At 58.2% G+C, this 19,429-nt stretch overlaps 1 protein-coding gene across 3 annotated transcripts in view; it reads left to right on the top strand.

Annotated features, from left to right (window-relative positions):
* Positions 1-19,429, top strand: part of ITIH6 (inter-alpha-trypsin inhibitor heavy chain family member 6) — a 28,918-nt gene that overhangs the window by 7,456 nt on the left and 2,033 nt on the right. Inside the window, exons 3-12 of one of the 3 annotated variants that reach the window (XM_043534319.1) lie at positions 1,944-2,151; positions 3,961-4,278; positions 6,858-7,012; positions 7,654-7,764; positions 7,921-8,168; positions 10,301-10,470; positions 12,654-12,770; positions 16,246-16,417; positions 17,248-18,657; positions 18,905-18,931. In XM_043534319.1, coding sequence (XP_043390254.1) covers positions 4,186-4,278; positions 6,858-7,012; positions 7,654-7,764; positions 7,921-8,168; positions 10,301-10,470; positions 12,654-12,770; positions 16,246-16,417; positions 17,248-18,657; positions 18,905-18,931 — 2,503 coding nt within the window. In that variant the 5' untranslated portion in view covers positions 1,944-2,151; positions 3,961-4,185. Of the gene's footprint in view, positions 1-1,871; positions 2,152-3,960; positions 4,279-6,857; positions 7,013-7,053; positions 7,164-7,653; positions 7,765-7,920; positions 8,169-10,300; positions 10,471-12,653; positions 12,771-16,245; positions 16,418-17,247; positions 18,658-18,904; positions 18,932-19,429 lie in introns of those variants that run through there. The other 2 variants (XM_037888555.2, XM_043534321.1) reach the window with 2 other exon arrangements.

The following is a 19,429-nucleotide window of genomic DNA, read 5'->3' as shown; positions in this document are numbered from 1 at the left end:
CCCCTCTCCCCCCTACAGGCCATGCCCACACCTGCCCCTCTCCCCCCTACAGGCTACGCCCACACCTGCCCCTCTCCCCTGCCCCTTACAGGCCACGCCCACACTTGCCCCTCTCCCCCGCCCCTTACAGGCCATGCCCACACCTGCCCCTCTCCCCCCTACAGGCTACACCCACACCTGCCCCTCTCCCCCTCCCCCTACAGGCCACGCCCACACCTGCCCCTCTCCCCCACCCCTTGCAGGCCACGCCCACACCTGCCCCTCTCCCCCGCCCCTTGCAGGCCACACCCACACCTGCCCCTCTCCCCCCTACAGGCCATGCCCACACCTGCCCCTCTCCCCTGCCCCTTGCAGGCCACGCCCACACCTGCTCTTCTCCCCTGCCCCCTTACAGGCCACGCCGACACCTGCCCCTTTCCCCCGCCCCTACAGGCCACACCCACACCTGCCTCTCTCCCCCGCCCCCTTATAGGCCATGCCCACACCTGCCTCTCTCCCCCGCCCCCTTTCAGGCTACGCCCACACCTGCCCCTCTCCCCCGCCCCTTGCAGGCCACGCCCACCCCTGCCTCTCTCCCTCATGCCCTCAGCCCCATTGTGGTTGCAGGAGCCCCCTAGCCCTCCTGGGTCCTCAGCCCAGGGCCCTGCCCAGCCTCTCTGCCCCACCCCCACGACAGCTTCAGGGGGAAACTGAGGTGACACAAAAGGGGGCGGGATGTACCCCAGAGCACAGAACCCAGGAGTCCTGGCTCCCAGCCCCAGGATTCCCCCTGTAACCATCAGACCGCACTCCCCTCCCAGCGCCAGGGAGAGAACCCAGGAGTCCGGGCTCCCAGCCTCTCCTCCCACAGCCGGGCTGATTGACGCTGTCGGGGCTGCCGGGGAAAGGCCACCCGTTGCCTCTGCTGGTGCGAACCCGGCGGCCGGTGGGCAGGTGAAATACGGAGCGCACTGTGTGAGCGATGGAAGCAAAACCAGGTCAGGATCCGCCGAGCTGGGAGCCATTTCACCCTAAACCCACGACGGGCAGCGTTCTCCAGCACCCGGGCGCAGGTGGTACGGGCCTTTGCTACGCCTTCCGTTGGATCCCCTGGCACAGGTAGCTCCTGTGAGGATCACCCCTCTCGTGCCATCTTATTCCTGGCATGAGAAGAACCCTCTCAAAACGTCCTGACCCCAGCAGAGAGCATTATCAGAAGGCTGACGGGTGATCTGGAAGGGGACCCAGGAGATTGGGAGGAGTGTCTCCAGGTGCCTCAGTTTCCCCACCTGTCCAATGGGTTGAAATAACCTTTGGCTATTTAGGTGGTCAGGTCTGGGACTGTCTCTAAGTGTGTGTACGTACAGTACCGTGCATGATCAGGCGCTGCTTTCGGTTGGGGTCTGTGCAGCACCGGGCACAGTGAGGGCACCCATCTCGGTAAGCACCTGGCACAAGGGGCACCCATTGGTGACGGGCATCTGTGCAGCACCTGGCACAAGGGGGGGCCCTGCTCTTGGTCAGGGTCTCTGCAGTGCCTGGTACAGTGGGAGCCTCATTTCAGCTGGAGTTTGTGCCATGGAAATGCAAAACATTTGGTCACCAGCCCCCTGGGACTAAAACCTGGGTATTTTCAGCCTGCGCAGCTCTGGTTTGGGGTGAGTTCCAAACCCACCGCTCGGATAAATAACCAAGACACCAGGACAGACATCACATTTTCCCTGTCAATGACTAATTTCTTTCACGGCTCCGGGTCGTTCCTTCCAGCCTCCTTCTGCTTCTTTCCAATTCCCCCTTTTTTGTGGCTCCAGAATCCTTGGTTTTGTTATTTTGACTTTTTCAAAAAGAAAGAAGAAGCCTTTTCACTGAACCTTGGCCCTCTCGTCTTTGGCAGAGGTTGATGTAAACAGCCGCGCCGGGCCAAGAAAGGATCTGGCTCTGTATTTGTTTATTTCCTTGCTTAGCTTCCACCACCTGGAGGGATCGGCACAGCTCTGGCGGGGATCTCAATGCTGCAAGGAGCCACGGAGGTCTTCGAATCTGACCTGGGAGACACGGGCTGGGGAATGTCCAGCATTTATCCTGGGATCGCACCCACTGCTTCTGATGGATCTGCCACACCCAGTCCTGATTTAAAGACATCAAGAGAGGGGCAATCCACCCTGTCCCTAGGTGAGTTGTTCCAATGATTAACAGCCCTCCCTGGTAAAAATCCAGGCCTTCCCACTAGTTTGTTTCTTCCTCCGTAGAGGGATTTGTTTGTGTGGGTCCTACAAAAAGTAATGCCCCTGGCTTTAGATCGTTTTAAAAAGACGTTGCTATGGTAGAAATGCCCCCACCTGAGCTCGGGGCCCCTGTTATGCCAGGCACAGTGCTGCACGGATACCCCCAGACTGAGATTGGGACCCCATCGCACTGTACACTGCACAGACACCCCCGACCAGGATCAGGGCCCTGTCACATCGGGTGGTGCACAGACCCCGCCCCTGCTGAGATTGGGGCCCCTGGCACAGACACCCTTTGCTGAGATTGGGACCCCATCACGCTGTCCCAAAGAGCTTACCATCCAGACAGCACCCAATTCCCAGTTCTGCCACAGAAGCCCCGTGCCTCAGTTTACAATGGGGATCAGAGCTGCGGGGCTGGCCAGAGTGGAGAGGAAGGGTCGGCCCAGAGAGCTGCTTGAGGGGGCCAGGGCCTCGACTTGGTGATGCTGAATGCAGCCCTGAGAAATTGGACCGAATCTTCACCAAGAGATCAAACCATCCAATCCCGCCCCGACAGCCCCCGTAAACTGGCCCAGCTCACCCCCACTCAGCAGGCACCTGGGACCTATGGACACCCGTCTGTCCAGGGGCTGGTTACTCCAAAGAGCAGCTGTGGGATGCTCTGGAGAAACGGATAGCCCTTCACCTCCAGCTTGCTCCTGTCCCAATCCAGACCCCCGAGGAAGGGGGCAGGATTGGGAGCTGGCTATGGGAGTGGGGTCTAGTGGTTAGAGCAGGGGGATAGAAGCCAGGGCTCCTGGGTTCTCTCCCCGGCTCTGGGAGGGGAGTAGGGTCTAGTGGTTAGAGCAGGAGGAAGCTGGGGGGCCAGTCTCCTGGCTTCTCTCCCTGGCTCCACCAGTGACCCAGAGAGCAGAAGGGCCAGAGCCAGGAACAGAACCCACGTGTCCTGGCTTCCACTCCAGCCCCGCCAGCCACTAGATCCCAGTGCCTCCTCTGGGCTGGGTGATTAGCATGGTTAGCTCTATGGAGTACCGACCTAGCCAGAGCTCCCAGCGGAGAGAAATGCTGCATGGCTTCCCTCCCTCTCCATTGCAGCCAAACCCAGAATCTCCCTGCGGCCGGCCTGGCTTGCGTTAATAACAGCGCCCGGAGTTTTCTCCACACCTGAGCCCCTTTATGTCTTTTGGAAATCAGCGTCACAAGAATGACCCTGTCAATTCTGACGTCCTCTGGCTCATGAACTCGAAGGGTCTCCAACAGCCGGTCCCCCGTCCTGGGGCTGCATAGGAGCCGGCGCCCCTTAGAGGGGAAAGGCCCCATTCCCCACCTCCCTGAGCCAGCCAGTTCCCACCCTAGGGCTTGACGGGGGTGCCCCCTAGAGAGGAAGGACTTTCCCCTAGTCATCCAACCTCCCTCCCCATTGTGGGGGGCAGTCGTCTGCCCTGTGCCTTACAGGGGGGCAGACTGGATGATCCCAGCTGTCCTGTCTGGCCCCATGGGAAGAGACGCCCTGATGGATCACGGGGATGTAACTGGTGTGAAATCCCGCTCGATAAAATCTCCGTGGCTCCTCCAAGGAAACCCGTCGCACCTGCAACCCTTGAGCCAGGCTGATTCCTGGCCGTGGAGTTCAGCCCAGCCAGGTACGCAGAGCCGGCTCCTTTTCCGCTGGCCTCCCGTTCTTCAGCTCCTGGGCTCTGGTTCCTGTTGACCCTTGCACGGGCTTCCTTGCCTTTTCTCCTTTTTAACCCAGGGCACGGACTCGCCTGAACATTTTGTTTTCATTTCATCTTACGGAGGGGAGAGCGAAGGCCTGGCCTCCCTCCAGCCTCCGAGGGGCGGACAATCACAGCTTGTGTCCGCATGAATGCTGCATTGAGAGGTGCGGGGGGAGAAAAACCCATGAAGCTTTAAAAAGTGCGTCCAAAAAAGAGATCTCGGAGGTTGGTTCTTCTTGGCGGAGCTGCGGGGACACATCATGCCAATGCTGAGACAGCTGCTGCTCCTTCCCTTTGCTCTCCTAATGTGCCTGGAACCTCTACCCAACACCGGGCACCCCCGTATTCCAGAGGTGAGGCCGTTTGTTTTTCCCCCCCTTGCTAAGTTTTGGGGTCTAGTGGCTACAGCAGAGGACGTGATACCCAGGAGCCCTGACCTTGTTGTCATCTCCAAATCACAATTGAACCTCACGTTCTCTGCTCTAACCACTAGAACCCACTTCCCTCCCAGATCCAGGGTTAGAATCTGGGAGTGCTGACACCCAGCATCCCTGCTCTAACCCACTACACCCCACAGCCCTCCCAGTGCCGGGGAGAGAATCCAGGAGTCCTGGCTCCCAGCCCCCCTGCTCTAACCCACTAGACCCCACTGCCTTCCCAGAGCCGAGGAGAGAACCCAGGCTTCCTGACTCCCAGAACCCTCCGCTCTAAACCACTAGACCCCACTGCCCTCCCAGTGCTGGGGAGAGAACCCAGAAGTCCTGGCTCCTAGCCCCCCTGCTCTAACCCACTAGACCCCACTGCCTTCCCAGAGCCGAGGAGAGAACCCAGGTGTTCTGATTCCAATCTAGTCATCTAACCACTCTGATCCCATCTCCTGCCCCTAGTCAAAACTCTTCTTGTTGCAACACCTGTGGTTAAAGTCTGCATCAGTTGGGCTGGGTCACTTGGGGGTCACTTGTCTCTGGATCAGGGGTGGCCAACCTGAGCCTGAGAAGGAGCCAGAATTTACCAATGTACATTGCCAAAGAGCCACAGTAATACGTCAAAAGAACAGGAGGACTTGTGGCACCTTAGAGAGTAACACATTTATTTGAGCATAAGCTTTCGTGAGCTACAGCTCACTGAATGCGTCCGATGAATGCGTCCGATGAAGTGAGCTGTAGCTCACGGAAGCTCATGCTCAAATAAATGTGTTAGTCTCTAAGGTGCCACAAGTCCTCCTGTTCTTTTTGCGAATACAGACTAACACAGCTGCTATTCTGAAACCAGTAATATGTCAGCAGCCCCCCCATCAGCTCCCCCACCCCATTCCCAGCACCTCCCACCCACCGGCAGCCCTGCCGATCAGCATCTCCCCCTCCCTCCCTGCACCTCCTGATCAGCTGTTTCGTGGCGTGCAGGAGGCTCTGGGGAGGAGGGGGAAGGAGTGAGGGCATTGCAGGCTCAGGGGAGGGGGCAGGAAGGGGTGGAGTGGGGGCAGGGCCTGTGGCAGAGCCAGGGTTGAGCAGTGAGCCCTCCCCCCGGCACATTGGAAAGTTGGCGCCCGTAGCTCCAGCCCCGGAGTCGGTGCCTAGACAAGGAGCTGCATATTAACTTCTGAAGAGCCGCACGTGGCCCCGGAGACACAGGTTGGCCACCCCTGCTCTAGATTGTAAGGCAGATGCTGGATCTTTCGGTCTGTTTATCCAGCACCTAGCGCAGCATCAGACTGATCCTGATTGAGCCCTTCTGGTGCTACAGTAATATGGGTGTGCACTGCTGAAGATGGGCGGAGGAGAGAAAAGAGCCAATACAAATTAAAACCACCGCTTTCTGCCAATGGAAAGAGAAGCGGGTGTGTAGCTGGGGTCTGGCCCCCTTGACTGTAATGGAGGTATGGCCGATGACTTATGAGGAGAGGCTGAGGGAACTGGGGTTATTTAGTCTGCAGAAGAGAAGAGTGAGGGGGGATTTGATAGCAGCCTTCAACTCCCTGAAGGGGGATTCCAAAGAGGATGGAGCTCGGCTGTTCTCAGTGGTAGCAGATGACAGAACAAGGAGCAATGGTCTCAAGTTGCAATGTGGGAGGTCTAGGTTGGATAGTAGGAAACACTATTTCACTAGGAGGGTTGTGAAGCCCTGGAATGGGTTACCTAGGGAGGTGGTGGGATCTCCATCCTTAGAGGTTTTTAAGGCTGGCTTGACAAAGTCCTGGCTGGGATGATTTAGTTGGGGTTGGTATTGCTTTGAGCAGGGGGTTGGACTAGATGACCTCCTGAGGTCTCTTCAAACCCTGATCTTTTATGATTCCATGACCCCAGCTGGGGATCTCGCCCCATTGATTCCATGGAGCTATGGCTGATGGACACCGGCTGGGGGTCTGGTCCCATTGACTCTAATGGAGCTATGGCCAGTTGACCCCAGCTGGGGTCTGGCCCCATTGATTCCATGGAGATGGACCCCAGCTGGGGTCTGGGGCAGAGGCGCTGGGTCTCCGCTGTAGCTAAGCAGGGCTCCCCCTGGAACACAGCCACCCCTCAGCGTGTTTCGTTGGGTGAGCCCCAGACTCACGCAGCTGCTGTCTCAGACCCAGAGCCCAGAGCAGTGCAGCCAGGAATCTCCCATTTTGCACCAACGGAGGGAACTCTGTCGGGGGCTGCGGGGATTTTGCTCTGAAAAAGGAGCGAGATAAGGCAGGTGTCACAGCGGAAGGGCCTGCTTCCGGAGTCCTGGGGCGGCGGGAGAATGTCAGCTTCGATTTCAATAGAAAGAATGAATTTTTAGTTCTTGTGCGTTAGAGCGGGGCACCGGGGGGGTGTCTGGGAGCCAGGACACCTGGCTTCTCTCCCCAACTCTGGAATGAGGCCCTCCGGGCACACCCCCTTTCAGCCAGGGGCAGGGCAAGGCTCTCTGGGGTCACCTTCCTACACATCCCTGTTTCTGTGCCCAGCTCACCATGGCCAGCTTCTCCATCCGCTCCACCATTGTGTCCCGCTATGCCTCCACCCGTGTTCGGACCGACCTGAGCAACCCCCACGCCGAGCCCAAGGAAGCCATCTTCGACCTAGACCTGCCCAGCTCGGCCTTCATCTCCAACTTCACCATGTGAGACTGGGACGGGTCCCAGCCGTGCAAAGCCTGCGGCCACACCCCTACACCTTGGGGATGGCAGGGGAAGGGGGTTTGGAAACGCGTTTCCGTGGGATCCAGGGATGGAGGGGGACTGGAAGGGACAGAGCAGTGGAGGAGAGTGCAAGTGAGATAGATTAGATAGAGGGGTGTGTGGGGATGGGTGGCTGAAGGGATGGATGGGGGGGTGGGGATGAGGAGGAAGGGAGGGATGGGTATGGGTGGTTGGAGGGTGGGGATGGGGATGGATAGAGGAGTATGTGGGGAAGGATGGAAGGTATGGGAATGGAGAGACGGTTGAAGGGGTGGGGGTGGGGATGGGGATGGAGGGAGGCATGGAGGAGTGGGTATGGGTGGTTGGAGGGTGGGGATGGGGATGGATGGAGGAGTATCTGGGGAAGGATGGAAGGTTTGGGAATGGAGAGATGGTTGGAGGGGTGGGGATGGGGATGGAGGGAGGCATGGATGGGTGGATGGAGGGGTGTGTGGATGGAGGGATGGGATGGGGATGGAGGGTCCCCAAAACCAGGTCTGATCAAGGAGACCCACCCCCACTGTCTGTTGCTATCAGGCAGATTTAAGGCCATGTCCCATAATCCCCCTCTCTTCCATCTTAGAACCATCAACAATAAACTCTATGTGGCTGAGGTGAAAGAGAAGCATCAAGCCAAGAAGATGTACGATGAGGCCCGGAGACAGGGCCAGACAGCGGCTCATGTTGGCACTAGGTGAGACCCCGGCACCTAGTGGCTAGAGCAGGGCACTGGGAGCCAGGACTCCTGGGTTCTCTCCCCAGCTCTGAGTGGGGTCTAGTGGGTTAGAGGAGTGAGGGCTGGGAGCCAGGACTCCCGGGTTCCATTCCTGGCTTTGCCCCCCGCCCCCAGGGACCGGGAGACGGAGAAGTTCCGGGTCTCCGCCAGCGTGGCGGCCGGCAGCCAGGTGTCCTTCGAGCTGAGCTACGAGGAGCTGCTGCAGCGGCATCTGGGCAAGTACCAGCACGCCGTGAGTGTGCGTCCCCAGCAGGTGGTGGGGAACCTCACCGTGGAGGTGAGCATCTCGGAGCGCACCGGCATCGACTACGTCCACGTGCTGCCTCTCCGCACCAGCCGCCTGCTCACCAACACCTTGCGAGGTACACACGGTTCACACCTCTGCGAGCGGTCGGCTCAGGCTCTCTGCACACTCAGGCAGGCATGGGTGCATCTGTCACATTTTTAATCTTTTCCTTCAACCCCGCAACCTAGAAACTTACTCTTCTTTTTTTTTTTTTTTTTTTTTCAACCTTGTAGCCGGGATTCGGCTGCAGTTCAGTGGCCAAGAGCCCTGGCGCGTTTGTGACTGTTCCCCGGTTACTCAGGATACAAGTCACCTTGTTGCCATCTGCCTCTAGCAACAGGGAATCTTTCTGGTGGTAGCCACTCCAGCACTCCCCTCTGGGCTGGGCCAGCCCTAACTTTGCCTGGCAGCTTAACAATAGTGCACCCACTCCCTGAGTTCTCCTGCGTCATCTCGCTCCTGAAATCCCCAATTCTCAGCCCCCTAGGTGGAGCGTGCTCCAGTTTACTAGCTTTCCCCCACCCCCCATGTAATGCAGGGCACATGTGGGCACTTCTTGAAAAAGGTTCATTAAAGTAAGACTCAAGAGTGAACTAGAACCAGTGATGGAAATAAGTGGGGACCAAACTAGATCCTGAAACCCCAACCTGGGTCTAGACTTATGGATCGCTCCCCCTCCTAGTTAACCAAGTGGAATTTCCCCCCAGTCGGCTGGAGCGTTTCTCGCCGCCCCCCGCGGCGTGGGGCACTGCTCACTGGCTGGTTCGAACTAGAGGAAACGGAAGATTCTCTGTAATCTGAAGTCTTGACATCAAAATTTGAGGGCACCGGTAACTCAGCCAGGGGTTCTGGCTTCTTGCTGGCGTGGGTGGGGGCGGCCCTGAGCCTGCGATGTGCAGGAGATCAGGCTGGTGACTCTGATGGCCCCTGAGAGGCGATGTGGGGGATTTTGCCTGGGATAATTTTGCCTGGAGTTTGCCAGGGATAATTTTGGGAGGGAGCAAGGCAGCTTAACTGGCTGATGAGTAACGCCCTCTGCTGATACATTTCTCCTCCAAGCCCAGCCAACCTGCTTTCAGTAGGAACATGTTGGCCCTTAACTGTCACCCGTTCGAATGTCTCGCAACGGTTCCGAGGCCTGACGAGTTACGAGCTTTCTGTAGACACCTCCCGTGAAGTACCCTGCCCGATCTAGAGTCGCAGATCTCGAGGCCAGCTGGGCTTGTTGTGACCATCTCGTCTGACCTCCTTTGTAACACGCCAGAGAGCTGCCCCAAATCACACCTAGAGCAGGGCTTGCAAAAAAGAGATCCTGTCTTGATGGAAAAGTCGCCCGTGCTGGGGAATCCAGCACACCCTTGGGAACCCACTCCCATGGTTATTGACTCTCACTGTTAAAACTGAGACCTGATTTCCTCTCTGAATTTCTCGCTTCAACGTCCAGCTGTTGGATCGGGTTAGGCCGCCCTGTGCTGGATCAAAGAGCCTGTTGTTAAATATTTGTGCCCCGTGTAGGGACTTCTAGTGGGGATCAGGGCACCCCTTCGCCTTCTCTTTGTGACGCGAACTAGATTGAGCTCTGGGAGTCTCTCGCTCTCAGGCCGGTTCCCTATCCCTTGTATCGTTCCCGTGGCCCTCCTCTGACCCCTCCCCAATTTATCACCCTCCCGCTTGAAGTGTGGGCAGCAGGACTGGACACAGCAGTCCAGCCGCAGCGGTTGCACCGGGGCCAGATCCAGAGGGGAAAGCTCCTGCTCGAGAGTCCCCGGTTTATACAGCGTTAGCTCTTTGGGCCCCCGCGCCGCACTGGGAATTCCTGTTCCGCTGATTCTCCCCCACGACCCCCAAGTCTTTTTTAGGTCGCTGCTTGCCAGGAGAGAGGCCCCCAGCCTGTAAGGCTGGCCAGCACGCCTTGTTCCCAGAGGGACGCGTTTCCACAGAGCCACGCTGTTCGCCTGCGCCCAGCGGCCACCCAGCTTGCTCTGTATCCATGACCTGGCCCTTCCCTATGTCCCACCCCCTCCAGTCTTGGCATTTCACCAGTGAGGATTTTCTGTTTCCTTCCAGGACATTGAGGGAGATGGGCTGGGGGTGGTGGAATGAGTTGGTCGGGTCTGTGGGGAGAACTCTCAGGGCAGGGGCCCATGTGCCACGGGGTCCCCGTCTCCCAGCCTCCATCCAGCCCTGATGACCACGGCTTTTCCGCAGGGGATGCCGATGTGCCGCCCTCCACCCGGGTGGAGAAGGGGAGCCACTGCGCCTGGGTTGTCTTCAGCCCCACCCCGCAGGAACAGGTGGCTTTCTCCAGCTCAGGCATCCTGGGGGACTTCGTGGTGCAGTACGACGTGGCCATGCCAGATGTGGCTGGGGACGTGCAGGTGAGGGGTGGCTGGAGCTGAGACCTCACGGCCGGGTGGGAATGAGGGCCAGGGAGTAGAGAACAGGGAACAGCCCACAGGGGAGGGGGGCAGATAGACACGTCTGGGGTGGAGGGAGGGGCATAGGGGGGAGGGATAGATGGGACGTGTGGGATGGAGGCAGGGATGGAGCATGGGGGGGATGGATGGACAGGGTGTGAGGGAGGAGGGATGGGGTGTGTGGAAGGAGGCTGGGAGGGGACAGTGTGTGCGGGGAATGGTGGGCTGTGGGCGGGAGGGAAGGAGTGTGTATGGGGAAGCAGGGAGGGGATGGTGTGGGGGGATGGATGAGGCATTGGGGGGTGAAGGGTGGGGGGGCGAGGGATGGAGGGCTGTGGGCGGGAGGGAAGGGGTGTGTATGGGGAAGCAGGGAGGGGATGGTGTGGGGGGATGGATGAGGCACTGGGGGTGAAGGGTGGGGGGGCGAGGGATGGAGGGCTGTGGGCGGGAGGGAAGGGGTGTGTATGGGGAAGCAGGGAGGGGATGGTGTGGGGGGACGGATGAGGCATTGGGGGGTGAAGGGTCGGGGGGTGAGGGATGGAGGGCTGTGGGCGGGAGGGAAGGGGTGTGTATGGGGAAGCAGGGAGGGGAAGGTGTGGGGGGATGGATGAGGCACTGGGGGTGAAGGGTGGGGGGGTGAGGGATGGAGGGCTGTGGGCGGGAGGGAAGGGGTGTGTATGGGGAAGCAGGGAGGGGATGGTGTGGGGGGACGGATGAGGCATTGGGGGTGAAGGGTGGGGGGGCGAGGGATGGAGGGCTGTGGGCGGGAGGGAAGGAGTGTGTATGGGGAAGCAGGGAGGGGATGGTGTGGGGGGATGGATGAGGCATTGGGGGTGAAGGTGGGGGGGCGAGGGATGGAGGGCTGTGGGCGGGAGGGAAGGGGTGTGTATGGAGAAGCAGGGAGGGGATGGTGTGGGGGGACGGATGAGGCATTGGGGGTGAAGGGTGGGGGGGCGAGGGATGGAGGGCTGTGGGCGGGAGGGAAGGGGTGTGTATGGGGAAGCAGGGAGGGGATGGTGTGGGGGGATGGATGAGGCATTGGGGGTGAAGGGTGGGGGGGGCGAGGGATGGAGGGCTGTGGGTGGGAGGGAAGGAGTGTGTATGGGGAAGCAGGGAGGGGATGGTGTGGGGGGACGGATGAGGCATTGGGGGTGAAGGTGGGGGGGCGAGGGATGGAGGGCTGTGGGCGGGAGGGAAGGGGTGTGTATGGGGAAGCAGGGAGGGGATGGTGTGGGGGAACGGATGAGGCATTGGGGGTGAAGGGTGGGGGGGCGAGGGATGGAGGGCTGTGGGCGGGAGGGAAGGGGTGTGTATGGGGAAGCAGGGAGGGGATGGTGTGGGGGACGGATGAGGCATTGGGGGTGAAGGGTGGGGGGGCGAGGGATGGAGGGCTGTGGGCGGGAGGGAAGGGGTGTGTATGGGGAAGCAGGGAGGGGATGGTGTGGGGGGACGGATGAGGCATTGGCGGTGAAGGGTGGGGGGGCGAGGGATGGAGGGCTGTGGGCGGGAGGGAAGGAGTGTGTATGGGGAAGCAGGGAGGGGATGGTGTGGGGGGACGGATGAGGCATTGGGGGTGAAGGTGGGGGGGCGAGGGATGGAGGGCTGTGGGCGGGAGGGAAGGGGTGTGTATGGGGAAGCAGGGAGGGGATGGTGTGGGGGAACGGATGAGGCATTGGGGGTGAAGGGTGGGGGGGCGAGGGATGGAGGGCTGTGGGCGGGAGGGAAGGGGTGTGTATGGGGAAGCAGGGAGGGGATGGTGTGGGGGACGGATGAGGCATTGGGGGTGAAGGGTGGGGGGGCGAGGGATGGAGGGCTGTGGGCAGGAGGGAAGGGGTGTGTATGGAGAAGCAGGGAGGGGATGGTGTGGGGGGATGGATGAGGCATTGGGGGTGAAGGTGGGGGGGCGAGGGATGGAGGGCTGTGGGCGGGAGGGAAGGGGTGTATAAGGGGAGTCAGGGAGGGAACAGTGTGCGTGCTGAGGGATGGATGCCCAGGCAGAAGGGTGCATACGGCCCCCACACACAGGCACCCGCTGCCTGTCCCATGGGTTCCCCTCGCTGCCACACCAGCACATGGTGGGTGTCCTGTGCCCTGGGCAGCCGCAGCCTCAGCCCTTCAGCCCCGCACCCTTCCCTCTCCGGCAGATCTACAATGGCTACTTCGTTCACTACTTCGCTCCCCGTGGCCTGCCCCCCATGCAGAAGAATGTGGTGTTTGTCATCGACATCAGCGGCTCCATGCATGGCACCAAGATGAAGCAGGTAAGAGGGTGGAGATGCCAGGGGGAGATCGCCCATAGACCAGACCAGTGGGGAGGGGGAATCTGAGCAGAGGGGAGGGGGCAACCAGGAGATCTGAGCTGGGGTGACAGAAAAGGAAGCACCCACCCCCACAACAGCAGGCCTCCCAGGAGGTCAACATCCATGCAGATGAAGCCATGGTCTAATTTGCATATCCATCAGCTCCTTTAGACAATTATCCAATCCACCTCTCTGCTCCATCCCCCTCAAATCTGTCAGCTCTGCATCTGAACAGCTCCGCGTTTGAAATGCCAAATTTCCGTTTTCTTTCGGAGTTGAGATCTCGAAATTTGACACGGACTGGAAATCATGAAAAAATTCCAGGCGTTAACACTGGCTCCTTCGCATCTGATGGCATGGAAGCAATCTAAGATCTTCAGTATAACACAGTGGAGGATAAATACAATACAGAGCTCATATTTCTATGTATGACATCGATTTCTATACGGTCTAACAAGATCCAGTGGATGGATGTTGAAACGGGACAAATTCAGACTGGAAATTAGGTGTAAATAGGAGGGGAATCACCCACCGGAACAAGTGACCAAGGATTGTGCTGGATTCTCCGTCACTGGCAGAGGTTCTTCTGAAAGCTCCGCTCTAGGAAGGATTTGGGGGCAAATCTAGATCTAGGGCAAACTAGATCGCAAAGGCATGAAAACCCGGGAATCTGACTCTTCACATTCAGATGAGTGTAAGAGGTGGGTGAAATGTTTGGGTTTAATAGTTCTTGAAAGATGCGACCAAATTCGGCCAATTGTTTCAGCTGGGAAAAAAATGCAGAATAGTCGACTAAGTGTTTTGAGGTTTTGTTTTGAAATTTAGCTGGGTTTGTTCATTCTGAAATATTAAAACAAAATGTTTCGTTCAACCCAGAACTCTTTTTTCCTGAATTTTTTTTGGTTCAGCCTCTGAAGTGAAAAATCAGGGATTTGCTGAGTTCTAATAATAATAGAAAAGGCTAAAGGAAATGAAGGGATAAAGTCAAAATGAAACATTGTTGAAACGCTTGTTTCATCATTGTTGAAGCAATATACTATGTTAAATCCGCTAATCCATATAAACTAAGAGAAAATACGTATCGGGGTGGAACCCTATTGCAAGCAAACATCGCGAGTGTATAGAGTGCCTGCCTGGTGAAACGAAAACAAGACTCCTTTTCCCCAGTGAGATTTTTCTGGTGAAATGAGGAAGTTCAAGAGGCCGTGGAGGAAAAGAAAAGGTGTTTAAAACTGTGACAAGCGATGCTCCAACCGCAGGATTTTTCAGTAGTGGAAAAAAGCCAAAAGGATATTGAAGAAAGAGGTGGCAGCTGCTAACGCTAAGGCTGTGGAAGGCTTATATACCCATCTTGAAACAAAGGAGGATGAGAGAAAAATACACAGACCGGCAAAGCCCCACAGTAAGAGAACTAAAGACACTGGTGAGATCAAAGTCATTAAAGATGAAACCAGAAATACGTTAATCAATGAGAAACAGATTATAGAAGGGTGGAGAAATTATTTTGAAAGGCTTATGAATGAAGAGAACCCAAGAGAACCGTAGAATCACGGAAATGTAGGGCTGGAAGGGACCTTAAGAAGTCACCAAGTCCAGCCCCCTGCACTAAGGCAGGACTAAGTAAACCTAGACCATCCCTGGCAAGGGTTTGTCCAGCCTGTCCTTAAAAACCTCCAGTGTCGGGGTCCACAGCCTCCCTCGGACGCCTGTTCCAGAACTTACCTACCCTTAGAGTTGGAAACATTTTCCTACTATTTAATATAAATCTCCCTGGCTGCAGATTAAGCCCATTGCTTCTTGTCCTACCTTCAGTGGACATGAAGAACAACTGATCAGCGTCCTCTTTATAACAGCCCGGAACCGATTTGAAGACTTATCAGGTCCCCCCTCAGTCGTCTTTTCTCCAGTTTTTGTAATCGCTCCTCAGAGGTCAGGTTTTCTAAACCTTGTAAGTCACCCCAGGGGCTGGCGGCACCAGTCCTGGGAGAAGAAGTTGCACAAGCTTTGAGCACCAGGAAGAATAGCAGCAGAAGTAGGGAAGTGCTGGGGCACGTACGACTGCTTTTATTGGCACAGCCGTTTAATGGCATCAGGACTGAGAGGATGCCTGCTGCCTGGAGGACGTCCACAGTCCTACCAATATTTAAGAGAAAAGGAGACATACAAGACTGTGGTGAACTCATAGACCTCATGATGAAGATCTGGGAGAAAGTTATTGATAAGTGACTACGAAGAGAGTGGTAAAGGGCAGTGATAATCAATTTGGATTCATGCCAGGTGAGTCAACGATGGACGCTGGCTTTGCATTAAGATTGGGGGGAAAAGGGAGAGAAAGAAGAGACATACCCTGCACGTGGTACTCATCGCTCTTGAGAACACTTACGACCGCCTTCCGAGGGGAGTCATCTAGTGGTGCAGGAGAAGGAAACCAATCCCTGGGGACTACATCCGACTCCTCCAGAACACTGCAGTGGTGCTGCAGAAACTGAGCCATGTCGAGCTAGAGGGGGAGTACGTCGGGGCTTGGCATGATGCACTCTTTGGTGCTCGATGCGTCCAGAGGATGGTACCCTGCTGCGTCCCTTTCGCAGATGATGGAGGGCTCGTGTGGCAAAGAGGAACTGGAAGACCGTTCAGAGATGGATGCGCATGCTTGAAGGAAATGGGTTGAAAATCAGCCAAAATAAAACATAAATAAAACATAAAATGGGGTCTGTAGAGTCAGTGATACCTTGTAGGAAAACAAGACAGTGCTCACGTGTGTCAGAGCGACAAGGTGGGTGAGTCTGATCTTTTATTGGAACAACTTCTTGGAAAGCTCATCTCCCTCCCCAACCAAAGTTGGTCCAATAAAAGATAGGGCCTCGCCCATCATGTGTCTCTGATATCCTGGGACCAACATGGTGGCTACAACACTGTGTTGATGTAGGTGCATATGTGAGATATAACATACCCAGGACACACGTGAATATAACGTGCTAGAATTGTAGATCTGCATCCGCTCATATACATAAAATGTGACTGTCCCATTATAATGTATCTAATTATAGGGGTATTTGATATGCACAGATTAGGTGTCACTCTATAAATAAAATGTATATAGCCTCTCCTGTTTTCTGTAATGGGCACTGAGGGTGTCTATGGTACAGAGCGAATTCTCTCTCTCTAGGTAGAATTCTGGGTGTGAGGGTGTCCCCCATACACATCAGTATGTGTTTGTGTATCGCATAGCACACGTAACGCAGATCAGTGTAACGCCACCCCACGATGAAACGAAACGACAGAGCCAGACCGATTGGTGCCCCCTTTCCCCGTTGAAACCCTCACTGAAATCCACCCCTTCCACCCTGTCCCTCCAATCCTGCCCTGCCCCCCACCTCCCCGCCCCCCAGATCTCCCCCAAGCAGGGTCAACCATGCTGCGTTTCTGCCCCCAGACCAAGAAGGCCATGCACGTCATCCTGAGTGACCTCCACCCGGACGACTGCTTCAACATCGTTACCTTCTCCGACACCGTCCACGTGTGGAAGGCCGGGCGCTCCATCCTGGCCACGGCCCACAACGTCCGCACCGCCAAGGACTACGTCCACAGGATGGAAGCTGATGGATGTGAGTCACTGCGGGGGGGCTCCTGCAGCTGGGGCTCCTGCCCCGCTCCCCACGGTGCCCCCTGGGAGTTCCCCCCCACAGCCAGGGCTCCTGCCCACTCCCCACAGGATGCAGAAATTGTACTGTATTAGAAATTATCATAACACAGTGGAGCACAAATCAGTAGAAGGAGTGGGGTCGGGTGGGCTAGAGGGGTGCGGTGGGGTGGGGGGGCTGGGAGCCAGGACTTCTGGCTTCTCTCCCTGGCTCTGGGAGAGGAATCGGGTCTAGAGCGGGGTTCTCAAACTTAATTGTACCGCCACTCTCTTCTGACAACAAAAATTACTGCACGACCCTAGGTGGGGGGACCGAAGCCTGAGTCTACCCAAGCCCCCCCCCTCTGGGCATGGGGGCCAAAGCCCGAGCTTCCCCACCCTGATGCCCTGATGACCCCATTCAAAGGGGGGTGTGACCCACTTTGGGATCCCAACCCACAGTTTGAAAACCACTGGTCTAGTGCTTAGAGCAAGAGGGCTGGGAGCCAGGACTCCTGGGTTCTCTCCCCAGCTCTGGGAGGGGAGAGGGGTCTAGTGGTTAGAACAGGGGGCTGGGAGCCAGGACTCCTGGGTTCTCTCCATGGCTCTGGGAGGGGGATGGTGTCTAGTGGTTAGAGCAGAGGAGGCTGGGAGCCAGGACGCCTGGGTTCTCTCCCCAGCTCTGGGAGGGGAGAGGGGTCTAGTGGTTAGAACAGGGGGCTGGAAGCCAGGACGCCTGGGTTCTCTCCCCGACTTGGGGAGTGGGGTTCAATGCAAGGCTGCAAATCCAGATCCTTCTGCCTTTTCCCTCCTCAGGGACCGACATCAACAAAGCCCTGTTGGAGGCCGCCTCGGTGCTGAGCCAGAGCCCGCCGGAGCCATCCCCCCGGCGGATCCCATTGCTCATCTTCCTGACGGACGGGGAGCCCACGGCGGGCGTGACCTCAGGCACTCGCATCCTGGCCAACGCCCGGCAGGCGCTGGGCGGCTCCGTCTCCCTGTTTGGCCTGGCCTTTGGGGACGATGCTGACTACGGGTTGCTGCGGCGCCTGGCGCTGGAGAACCGGGGCATCGCCCGGCGCATCTACGAGGACGCCGACGCCGCCCTGCAGCTCGCCGGCTTCTACGACGAGATCGCCAGCCCGCTGCTGTCCGACGTGGCCCTCTCCTACCGCGACGGCGCAGACCTCACCCGCACGCTCTTCCCCCACTACTTCCGGGGCGCCGAGCTGGTGGTGGCCGGACGGCTGGCCCCGGGGGCCACTGAGCTGCACGTCCAGGCTGCAGGCCATGGGCACGTCGGGCCGCTGAGCCTGGAGAACGATATCTCGGCCAACGCCACGGAGGCCGCCCCGTTCGGCTGCTCTCCAGACCTGGGGCAGATCGGGCAATTCGTCCAGCGCCTCTGGGCCTACTTCACCATCCAGGAGCAGCTCCGGGCCCGGTTCCGCTCCAACGACACTGCCGCGCGCCGGCTGCTCACTGAAAAGGCCACCAACCTCTCGCTGAAGTATAACTTTGTCACGCCCGTCACCTCGCTGGTGGTGGTCAAGCCAGAGGAGGAGGAGGAGAGTGCCACGGCTCGGGCCACGCCAGGGGCTCCTGTCACACCCCTGGCCACCATGGCGGCCCACCGTGCCAGCAAAGCTTCCAGAGCCATGCCTGTCCCAGGAGCACCTGCCACGTCCCTGGGCACCTCCAAACTAGCCCGAGCCACACCGGCACCTGGCACTGCCCCGGCCACGCCAGCTCCTCCCACGGCCCACGGTGTCACCAAAGCAGCCAGAGCCACACCTGGAAAAACGCCCAAAGCTGGGAACCCCAGGGCCACGGCTCATCTGCCGCCTAGCCCAGGATCAGCCACGGCACCCCCCTCCGGCCAGCAGGAGACGCCCCCGCAACCGGCCACCAAGCGCCAGCCACATCCCAGAACAGAGAGGGCCCCCTTCTCGTGGGGCACAGCGGCTCCCACGGTCCGGACTATCACAGACGCCTGGACTGGCAACAGCACGGCTGCCCCCCACCACAGGGCGGAGTCCGAGGGCTCCCGGGGCACGCCGGGCGCCATGGGATCCAGCCCACCTGCCGCCGACCTCAGCCAGTGGCTGCTGCTGTTGCCGCCCGCAGAGTCAGAACTGCTGTCGGCAAAGGACGTGGCCGAGGAATCCGTGGAGTCCCGCCACCCGCCGGCCGTGTACAGCTTTGTGGTGGCCAAAGGAGAGAAGGGTGGGGATCCCATCCCCCCCCACTACCCCCCAGCCTGTGCTCCCCACGCCACCCACCTCTCCCGTGGCCGGGATCCCTCCCCGACTCCCCCCCGGCCTGTGCTCCTCATGCTGCCCCCCTCCTTACCCACCGGGATCTCAGCCTGATCGCCCCCGGCCTGTGCTCCCCCACCGTCTGCCTCCCCCACTGCTGGGATCCCCCCTCCCAGAATTGCATGGATGTTCATTCTGGCTCTCTCTCCCTACAGGTGTCCTGGATTATGAAGACTACTCAGGTAACCCCACAACCTGGCCCACGCGCTCTCTCCTGGGTGGCGTAGCCAGGCAGGTTGTGGGGAGGGGTCTACCAGCACGCTGGCCCTTCAGGGAAATCCCACTCGGCCTAGCTCTTTAAGACCAGGAGTTCTGGGAGTTGTAGTTCCTGGGGGCTGTGGGCAAGGCCTGCTGAGAACTGGGCAGGTCCTTTTCCCTGCCACACACAACTGCACTGAAGCCTGAAGGGGCAAGGCAGGGATTAAGGGGTGGGGCTCTGAGATGAAACCCCGACCCTCCAGGACATCACTTAGCAATTGGTTCAGGCTCTCTGCAGACTCAGGCAGGCACTGATCCCATTTTCCACCTTTGCTCCCCAACCGTGAGAGCTAGAAACTGAATATTTTTTTCAAACTGACCGCTGACATTCTGCAGCCACTATGAGTGGGCTGGAGCCAGGGTCGGGGGCACGGTGCCAGCATCCAGCCTCTCACGCTAAGCAAGTCAGCTTTGCCATTGAC

Source organism: Chelonia mydas, chromosome 23, assembly GCF_015237465.2.
Source record: "Chelonia mydas isolate rCheMyd1 chromosome 23, rCheMyd1.pri.v2, whole genome shotgun sequence".
Taxonomy (NCBI): Eukaryota; Metazoa; Chordata; order Testudines; family Cheloniidae; genus Chelonia; species Chelonia mydas.
The sequence above is the reverse complement of the archived record's forward strand: the minus strand, read 5'-3'. Positions and strand labels throughout refer to the sequence as shown.